This window comes from Clinocottus analis, unplaced genomic scaffold (genome assembly GCF_023055335.1).
Source record: "Clinocottus analis isolate CAN_PGR_092001 unplaced genomic scaffold, fCliAna1.0.p SCAF_6, whole genome shotgun sequence".
Taxonomy (NCBI): domain Eukaryota; kingdom Metazoa; phylum Chordata; class Actinopteri; order Perciformes; family Cottidae; genus Clinocottus; species Clinocottus analis.
Window position 1 is genome coordinate 3,932,224 of NW_027176218.1, and position 10,695 is coordinate 3,942,918.

General features: G+C 40.1%; 2 protein-coding genes across 2 annotated transcripts; both read right to left on the bottom strand.

Annotated features, from left to right (window-relative positions):
- Positions 1-560: 560 nt before the first annotated feature.
- On the bottom strand, positions 561-4,414 carry LOC137803634 (gastrula zinc finger protein XlCGF57.1-like). The gene is made up of 2 exons (XM_068602287.1): positions 4,024-4,414; positions 561-3,095 (listed from the first exon to the last, which is right to left on the bottom strand). Exons 1-2 carry the CDS (start codon positions 4,160-4,162, stop codon positions 1,411-1,413), a joined length of 1,824 nt encoding a protein of 607 aa, XP_068458388.1. The 5' UTR covers positions 4,163-4,414; the 3' UTR covers positions 561-1,410.
- Positions 4,415-5,461: 1,047 nt separating this feature from the next.
- On the bottom strand, positions 5,462-8,788 carry LOC137803637 (zinc finger protein OZF-like). The gene is made up of 2 exons (XM_068602290.1): positions 8,391-8,788; positions 5,462-7,247 (listed from the first exon to the last, which is right to left on the bottom strand). The coding sequence occupies exons 1-2, from the start codon at positions 8,527-8,529 to the stop codon at positions 5,941-5,943; spliced, it is 1,446 nt and encodes a 481-aa protein (XP_068458391.1). The 5' UTR covers positions 8,530-8,788; the 3' UTR covers positions 5,462-5,940.
- Positions 8,789-10,695: the final 1,907 nt, after the last annotated feature.

Genomic DNA, 10,695 nt, shown 5'->3' on the forward strand with positions numbered 1-10,695 from the left:
CAGCTTGCGGGCCACCTTCAAAATAAAAGCTTATCGTGCCTAAAATGTGGCTTTCATTGCAGACTTGGTGCATAGAGCTCATTTCATCAAAAATACTCATTGTCATGTTAAGTTAGTGGTTGTTCACTCGAAAATTAAAGCTTTTAAACTATTTCCCCACATAGATCCAACCATGGCCATTAATTCAAATTCAGTTTATTTTGTACAGCCCAGAATCAAAAATTACAAACTACCCTAACAGGGCTTTACAATCTGTACACATATGACATCTTTTTCCCAGGACCTCACATCGGATCAGGAAAAACTCAACAAAGAACAGAACCTTTCACGGGGGAAAAAGGGAAGAAACCTTCAGTAGAGCAACAGAGGAGGATCTCTCTCCCCAGATGGACAGAAGCAATAGATGTCATGTATACAGAATGAACAACGTAACAGAGTTACACCACATTCAAGGAATATGACAGAAATTATTCATATAACGAGTTGTAGGCATGGACCACGATCCAGTTCGTCATTTTTAACACTTCGTGTTTTCAAGTGTTAGTTCAGACCACGAGGCTTCAAGACTCTTGTTATATACACCGTGTTTAAACAAGGTTGATGGTTCAGATTCACCAAAGTCAAAACATAAATGAAATTTTACGATATTTCCAGCCAATTCATAACCTGCAAGTAACGACAAAGATACGCTTAATATTTGTTAATTTCAATTATCATGAAAAGAAACTCAGACAAGGTGGACTGGACGTAACACGGTGGAAATCATATCATTGAACAATACATTTAATTAATGAAGGCAATTCATTCACATTTTACATTCTAAGTATGAATGTAACTTCCATGAACAACCATTAAACCATTAATCATGAACACAGATTGAAACTTAAAAGTCTGTTTCAACTGTGCTGGAGTTCTGGATTGAAATTCAGGCAGAGTAGACGGGGCCGGCTTGTTGCAGAGAAACAACCTCAGGACTCCCACTAGTTCGGCGCAATGGTGAGTTGTACTTTTATGCACTGTTTTTATACCGGTCAAATAATTTTATTACCTCATATTTATCGCCCGCACCGTGAATGGTAGTCCGTGAAAACATTGTCTTACATGAAACCAGTCCGTTGTGCAAAAAAGGTTGGGGACCACTGGCAGAGAGGACATGGAATACTTTGACAACCAAAAACAATTATAATTCATATATACATGACAATACAAAACATATAACAATATTATAGCAACACACACCAAATAATTTAAATTGATGTGTAGCTTCATCTTAGCTGATTAAATTTTTTTTGCAGTCTGTATCAGCCTGACAATTCTTAGGTGTTTAACTAGGTCTCATTTATTTCTGATGCTCTCATCAATACACTTGCGATTTGATGAATAACAGAGACGAGGAAAATCTTTCATTTTTCATGTGTGGACTTTTAAATGTCGTTGCTGAGTTCTCTTGTGTGCAAATGTTTGACCACAAACTGAACAACTAAATGCTTTCTCTCCCGTGTGGACAATCATGTGAGAGGTTAGAGTTGTGTTACGTGAAAATGTTTTACTACACAGAGAACAACTAAATGCTTTCCTTCCTGTGTGGATAGTCATGTGACGATACAGGGATCGCTTTAGTGAAAATGTTTTACCACAAATTGAACAATTATATGCTTTCTTTCCTGTATGGACAGTCATGTGATCGTTAAGGTGTCCCTTACGTGCAAATATTTTACCACAAACTGAACAACTAAATGCTTTCTCTCCTGTGTGGCCAATCATGTGATCGTTCAAGTTTCCCTTATGTGAAAATGGTTTACCACAAACTGAACAACTAAATGCTTTCTCTCCTGTGTGGCCAATCATGTGATAGTTCAGGTGTCCCTTACGTGCAAATGTTTTACCACAAACTACACAACTAAATGCTTTCTCTCCTGTGTGGCCAATCATGTGATCGTTCAGGTGTCCCTTACGTGAAAATGTTTTACCACAAACCGAACAACTAAATGCTTTGACTCCTGTGTGGCCAATTATGTGATTGTTCAAGTTTCCCTTATGTGAAAATGTTTTACCACAAACTGAACAACTAAATGCTTTGACTCCTGTGTGGACAGTCATGTGATCGTTCAGGCTTCTTTTCTTTTTAAATGTTTTACCACAAACTGAACAACTAAAAGCTTTCACTCCTGTGTGGACAGTCATGTGATCGTTCAGGTGTCCCTTATGTGCAAATGTTTTATCACAAAGTGAACAACTAAATGGTTTCACAAAATTTTTAGATCTAGTGTGTCTCTTCGGACGTACTTTGCGGTCAGAGCTTCCAGCACATTCAGGCGAGCTGCTTGATGTATTCCTAGTACTACAGTTCACAGGTACTTCATTGATTTGCAGAGGGTTTAAATCTTTTTGAGGTTCCTGAATCTCAATCCAATCTCTACTGTCATCAGTCTCAGGTTCAGACAAGTCTTCAGTCTCATCGGTATCTGGTCCTGGATGTCTTTCTGGATCTGACTTCCTGTCAGGTTCTGATCCTCCACAATCTGCTTCATCATCTTCAATCTTCACAGAAGTGAATGAGAACTTCATACCAGCTTCCTCCAGCCCTTGAAGCTGCTCTCCCTCCTGACTGATCCAGAAATCCTCCTGTTCCTCTTTAATGTGTGGGGGCTCTGGGTCCTCCTGTTCCTCTTTAATGTGTGGGGGCTCTGGGTCCTCCTGTTCCTCTTTAATGTGTGAGGGCTCTGGGTCCTCCTGTTCCTCTTTAATGTGGTGGGGCTCTGGGTCCTCCTGTTCTTCTTTAATCTGTGGGGGCTCTGGGTCCTCCTGTTCCTCTTTAATGTGTGGGGGCTCTGGGTCCTCCTGTTCCTCTTTAATCTGTGGGGGCACTGGGTTCTCCTGTTCCTCTTTAATGTGGTGGGGCTCTGGGTCCTCCTGTTCTTCTTTAATCTGTGGGGGCTCTGGGTCCTCCTGTTCCTCTTTAATGTGTGGGGGCTCTGGGTCCTCCTGTTCCTCTTTAATGTGGGGGAGCTCTGGTTCTTCCTGGTCCAGACTGGAGTTCCAGTCCTGCTGCTCAGGAGGAACCTCTTCTTTAACCACCAAAAGCGGCTGGACGTCTGTGGAAAATAATGAGAAATTTCATATTAAACTCTATTATTTAAGAGGTGTATCACTAAAAAGCGGGGAATTAGTTGAAATGAGAGAAACATGACACCTAAATAAAAACATGCTGCTGCAGTCGTAAACATCACACAACAACTTGTGTTGCATTGACTAAATAACATCCCACCGGCAGTGACAGACCCTGAGTAGCAAATGAAGAGACCACCTGTGTAGCTAATATAGTAAAAGAAAAAATACACATATAATTGATTTGGTTTAAAGCACTTGGTGGCTCATTGGACAAGCCCCACTTGGAACACAAGGGAGTTCTTGTGGCCTTTTAAGAAAACACCCTGAGGTAAAAGGACTACATACTCTGGTTGAACAACAGACTGCTTCTGGATCCTGAAGGAGAAACGGATTACTCGCCCTGTGCTCCTCTACTTTAACCTGCAAAATGAAGATCCTGGATTCTTCAAGGTGACATTTATTGTTTTCTCAACCACCAGATGAGAATCAAGGCTTTTGTCTGGGCAGAGAGAGGTCACAGTATGTTTGTAACCGGGTTTCTTTTGTTTGAATTTATTTGTACTATCCTCTGTGTTATTGTGTATTTTAGGGACCGTCGAGTCCTGTTGAGTTCTGTGTAACATAACTGTTGTGCTTGTTGCTGCTGTAATAGTGTTGTTCCACGCTGCTGAGCACAGTATTCACCTTTAAGATGTAGTCAAGTAAGCAGTACAATATGTACCGATGAAATGTAATACAGTAAACAGTCAAAAGTCTTTCAATACTTCAGTACAGTACCAGTAACTCTACCGTAGTAGATTATGTGAATACTTCAGTACAGTACCAGTAACTCTACCTCAGTACATGATGTGAATACTTCCTCTAGAACTGGTTCCATCAGTTTAAAGTGATAAAGAAACAAACAGAAACAACCTGCTCTTTGTATCCGGACTTCCGGGTTGAAAACAGCGTCCAGTAGTCTCTGTTGTCGCTCGTTCTCCTCTTTTGAACTAGAAAGTTCCTCTTCGTACTTTGCTGTCGTTCTTTCAAACAGCATTGGGACTTTAGACATTTTCACAACGACAGAAACGTTTCCTCCACAAAAACTCCGTCACAAACCTCGTGTCCTCTCCATTAAAGTGGGACTATCCGCTAAAATAACTTTAATATCTTTGTAGGCTATCGGGAGATGAATCAGAGCAACAACATCCGGGAACAAATGTGAACATCTAGAAGTCCATTCAGAAGGTTTATCCAGACATACAGAGACTCTGTATCAGTACTGAAGGAGCTACCTGACACTTTATCAATACAGCAACGGGACGCTCATGTTTCTCTGCAAGGGAGCCGCCATGTTGCTAATGGAGGAGCATCCGGGTCAGTTGCAGCTTGCGGGCCACCTTCAAAATAAAAGCTTCTAGTGCCTTATATGTGGCTTTCATTGCAGACTTAGTGCATAGAGCCCATTTCATCAAAAAGAATCAGTGTCATCTTAAGTTAGTGGTTGTTCACTCCAAAATTAAAGCTTTTAAACTATTTCCCCACATAGATCCAACCATGGCCATTAATTTAAATTCAGTTTATTTTGTATAGCCCAGAATCACAAATTACAAACTCCCCATACAGGGCTTTACAATCTGTACACATATGACATCACTTTCCCAGGACCTCACATCGGATCAGAAAAAACTCAACAAAGAACAGAACCTTTCACGGGGAAAAAAGGTAAGAAACCTTCAGTAAAGCAACAGAGGAGGATCCCTCTCCCCAGATGGACAGAAGCAATAGATGTCATGTATACAGAATGAACAACGTAACAGAGTTACAGCACATTCAAGGAATATGACAGAAATTATTCATACAATGAGTTGTAGGCATGGACCACGATACATTTCCTCATTTGTGTTACGATGCTGGCATCACTGAAACAAATCTGCTTTTATTCAAGTTTGGAGGAATGTTGTCAAGATAAAAACATCAGGACATACATCTATGTTAAACAAGAGGATGACCCTGAATCAGTGATGACATCGAGTCCACCTACAAGCAAAAGTTGCACAGCTTTTTAAATGCTTTAATTTTTTAACACTTTTGTGTTTTTAAGGGTTAGTTCAGACCACGAGGCTTCGAGACTCTTGTTATATACACCTTGCTTAAACAGAGTTGATGGTTCAGATTCACCAAAGTCAAAACATAAATGAAATTTTACGATATTTTCAGCCAATTCATAAACTGCAAGTAACGACAAAGGTATGATTAATATTTGTTAATTTCAATTAATTATCATGAAAAGAAACTCAGACAATAGGGTGGACTGGACGTAACAGGGTGGAAATCATATCATTGAACAATACATTTCATTAATGGCAGAGTAGACGGGGCCGGCTCGTTGCAGAGAAACAATCTCAGGGCTCCTACTAGTTCCGTGCAATGGTAAGTTGCACTTTTATGCACTTTATCATTTTATTACGTCATATTTATTGCCCGCGTTGTGAAGGTCGGTCCATGAAAACATTGTCTTACATGGTCCCTGGTGCAAAAAAGGTTGGGGACCGCTGGCTGAGAGGACATGGAATACTTTGACAACTAAAAACAATTATGATTCATATATACATGACAATACAAAACACATGAGACAATATCATAGAAACAAATACCAAATAATTTAAATTGATGTGTAGCTACACATTAGCTGAATAAACTTATTTTTCAGTCTGTATCAGCCTGACAGTTCTTAGGTGTTTAACTAGGTCTCATTTATTTCTGATGTTCTCATCAATACACTTGTGATTTGATGAATAAAAGAGACGAGAAAATCTTGTTGATCAAACTCCACGACTAATTTGTTTCTCATGTGTGGACTTTTAAATGTCGTTGCAGGGTTTTCTTGCGTGCAAATGTTTTACCACAAACTGAACAACTAAATGCTTTGACTCCTGTGTGGATCGTCATGTGATGGTTCAGATGTCCTTTATGTGAAAATGTTTTACCACAAACTGAACAACTAAATGCTTTGACTCCTGTGTGGATCGTCATGTGACCGTTCAGGTGTCCTTTATGTGAAAATGTTTTACCACAAACTAAACAACTAAATGCTTTGACTTCTGTATGTTTCCTCTCGTGATTGTTCAGGTGTCCTTTGTGTGAAAATGTTTTACTACAAACTGAACAAGTAAGTGATTCTGGTTGGACATTTACGTGAGACTTTAGGTATCCCTTATGTGCAAATGTTTTGCTACACGTGGAACAACTAAATGCTTTCTCTTCTGTGTGGACGATCATGTGATTGTTCAGGCTTCTTTTATGTTTAAATGTTTTACCACAAACTGAACAACCAAATTGTTTCTCTCCTGTGCGGACAATCATGTGAGAGGTCAGGTTTATCTTGAATGAAAATGTTTTACTACACACAGAACAACTGAATGCTTTCCTTCCTGTGTGGATAGTCATGTGACGAGTCAGGGTTCGCTTTAGTGTAAATGTTTTACCACACACTGAACAACTAAAAGCTTTCACTCCTGTGTGGACATTCATGTGATCGTTCAGGTGTCCCTTCTGTGCAAATGTGTTACCACAAACTGAACAACTAAATGGTTTCACTAAATGTTTGGATCTAGTTTGTCTCTTCAGACGTACCTTGTAGTCAGAGCTTGCAGCATATTCAGGCGAGCTGCTTGATGTATTCCCAGTACCACAGTTTACAGGTACTTCATTTTTTTTCAGAGGGTGTACATCTGACTGAGGTTCCTGAGTCTCAACCCAATCTCTACTGTCATCAGTCTCAGGTTCAGACAAGTCTTCAGTCTCATCACTATCTGGTCCTAAATGTCTTTCTGGATCTGACTTCCTGTCTGGTTCTGATCCTCCACAATCTGCTCCATCATCTTCACTCTTCAGAGAAGTAAATGAGAACTTGATACCAGCTTCCTCCAGCCCTTGAAGCTGCTCTCCCTCCTGACTGATCCAGAATTCCTCCTGTTCCTCTTTAATGTGCGGGGGCTCTGGGTCCTCCTGTTCCTCTTTAATGTGTGGGGGCTCTGGGTCCTCCTGTTCCTCTTTAATGTGTGTGGGCTCTGGGTCCTCCTGGTCCAGACTGTAGCTCCAGTCCTGCTGCTCAGGGGGAACCTCTTCTTTAACCACCAATAGCTGCCGGACAACTGTGGAGAATAATAAAACATATTCATACGTCTGAGAAATCGTATATTAAGGTCACTATTATTTCAGAGGATTATCACTGCAAAGCGGTGAATTAGTTGTACATGGAGAAACATGACTCCTAAATAAAAAACATGCTGCTGCGGTCGTAAACATCACACAACAACTTGTGTTGCATTGACTGAACCACATCACACCGGCAGTGAAAGACCCTTAGTAGCAAATGCAGAGAGCACCTGTTCCACCAACTGTAACTTGCACCAGTGACCAGCTACTTTTAGTTCCCGTCAAGTACACCAACAAAGGTCATGTGCAGCTAATATAGTGAAAGAAGAAGTATACATATAATTGATTTGGTTCAAAGCACATGGTGGCCGATTGGACGAGCTCCACTTGGAACCCCAGAGAGTCCCTGTGACAAGGACAAGACGTCACCAAGACTATAAACATGGTGCATTGCTTGACCCTGGCCGTCCATGAAACTGACGTTGCTCAAAATAGGTGAAACAACGTTAATGCCTGATAAGAAAACACCCTGAGGTAATAAGACTACATTCTCCGGTTGAACAACAGACTGCTTCTGGATCTTGAAGGAGAAACTGATAACTCGCGATGTGCTCCCCTACTATAAGCTGCAGAATGAAGACCACTAAATTCCTGGATTCTTCAAGGTGACATTCATTGTTTTCTCCACCGCCAGATGAGAATCAAGTAAGAGGCTTTTGTCTGGGCAGAGAGAGGTCACAGTATGTTTGTAACCTGGTTTGTTTTGTTTAAATTTATTTGTACTATTTTCCGTGTTATTGTGTATTTTACGGACCGTCAAGTCCGTCCATTTCTGTGTAACATAAGTGCTGCTGTAATAGTGTTGTACCACGCTGCTGAGCTTTGTTGAGTTTTAATCCTCCACAACGAGTAAAGTTGGTAGACGTAGAGATGTAGTACAGTAAAAAGTACAATGTTCACTAAGATGTCGTACAGTAAGCAGTACAATTTGTACCCCTGAAATGTAATACAGTCAAAAGTCAAAAGTCTTTGAATAGTTCAGTACGGTACCTGTAACTCTACCTCAGTACATGATGTGAATACTTCCTCCAGAACTGGTTCCATCAGTTTAAAGTGATGAAGAAACAAACAGAACCAACCTGTTCTTTGTATCCGGACTTCCGGGTTGAAAACAGCGTCCAGTAGTCTCCGTTGTCGCTCGTTGTCCTCTTTTAAACTAGAAAGTTCCTCTTCGTACTCTGCTATCGTTCTTTCAAACAGCATTGCGACTTTAGACATTTTCACAACGACAGAAATATTTTCCTCCACACAAACTCCGTCACAAACCTCGTGTCCTCGCCATTAAACTGGGACTATCCGCTAAGCTAACTTTAATACTAAAAATCAACTGTGTAGGAGATGAATCAGAGGAACAACATCCGGGAACAAATGTGAACATCTCGAAGTCCATTCAGAAGGTTTATCCAGACATACAGAGACTCTGCTGTATCAGTACTGAAGGAGCTACCTGACACTTTATGAACACAGCAACGAGACGCTCCTGATTCTAAAGAAGGAAGCCGCCTTGTTGCTAATGGAGGAGCATCCGGGTCAGTTGCAGCTTGCGGGCCACCTTCAAAATAAAAGCTTCTAGTGCCTTATATGAAGCTTTCATTGCAGACTTGGTGCATAGAGCCCATTTCATCAAACCTAATCATTGTCATTGGCTTTACAATCTGTACACATATGACATCACTTTCCCAGGACCTCACATCAGATCAGGAAAAAATCAACAAAGAACAGAACCTTTCCGCGGGGGAAAAAGGGAAGAAACCTTCAGTAGAGCAACAGAGGATTGCTCCTCTCCCCAGATGGACAGGAGCAATAGATGTCATGTATACAGAATTAACAACGTAACAGAGTTACAGCACATTCAAGGAATATGACAGAAATTATTTATATAACGAGTTGTAGGCATGGACCACGATCCAGTTCGTCATTTTTAACACTTCGTGTTTTCAAGGGCTAGTTCAGACCACGAGGCTTCAAGACTCTTGTTATATACACCTTGTTTAAACATGGTTGATGGTTCAGATTCACCAAAGTCAAAACATAAATGAAATTTAACAACATTTTTAGCCAATTCATAACCTGCAAGTAACGAGAAAGATACGCTTAATATCTGTTAATTTTAATTAATTATCATGAAAAGAAACTCAAACAATAGGGTGGACTGGACGTAACAGGGTTGAAATCATATCAGTGAACAATACATTTAATTAATGAAGGCAATTCATTCACATTTTACATTCTAATTATGAATGTAACTTCCAAGAACAACCAATAAACCATTAATCATGAACACAGATTGAAACTTAAAAGTCTGTTTCAACGCTGCCAGCGTTCTGGATTGAAATCCAGGCAGAGTAGACGGAGCTGGCTTGTTGCAGAGAAACAACACCAGGACTCCCACTAGTTCGGCGCAATGGTGAGTTGTACTTTCATGCACTTTATTATGTTTTTATACCGGTCAAATCATTTTATTACGTCATATTTAACGCCCACACCGTGAAGGCCGGTCCGTGAAAGCATTGTCTTACATGAAACCAATCCCTGGTGCAAAAAAGGTTGGGGACCACTGGCAGAGAGGACATGGAATACTTTGACAACCAAAAACAATTATAATTCATATATACATGACAATACAAAAACACATAACAATATTATAGCAACACACACCAAAGAATTTAAATTGATTTGTAGCTTCATCTTAGCTGAATAAACTTATATTGCAGTCTGTATCAGCCTGACAGTTCTTAGGTGTTTAACTAGGTCTCATTTATTTCTGATGCTCTCATCAATACACTTGTGATTTGATGAATAACAGACGAGAAAATCTTGTTGATCAAACTCCACGACTAATTTGTTTCTCATGTGTGGACTTGTAAATGTCGTTTCTGAGTTCTCTTGTGTGCAAATTTTTTACCACAAACTGAACAACTAAATGCTTTCTCTCCTGTGTGGATAATCATGTGAGAGGTTAGGGTTGTCTTGAGTGAAAATGTTTTACTACACACAGAACAACTAAATGCTTTCCTTCCTGTGTGGATAGTCATGTGACGATACACGGATCGCTTTAGTGAAAATGTTTTAACACAAATTGAACAACTATATGCTTTCACTCCTGTGTGGACAGTCATGTGATCGTTCAGGTATTCCTTATGTGCAAATGTTTTACCACAAACTGAACAACTAAATGCTTTCTCTCCTGTGTGGACATTCATATGATAGTTAAGGTATCTCTTACGTGCAAATGTTTTACGACAAACTGAACAACTAAAAACTTTCTCTCCTGTGTGGACAATCATGTGATCGTTGAGGTATCCCTTACTTGAAAATGTATGACCACAAACTGAACAACTAAATGCTTTCACTCCTGTGTGGACATTCATGTGAGAGTTCAGG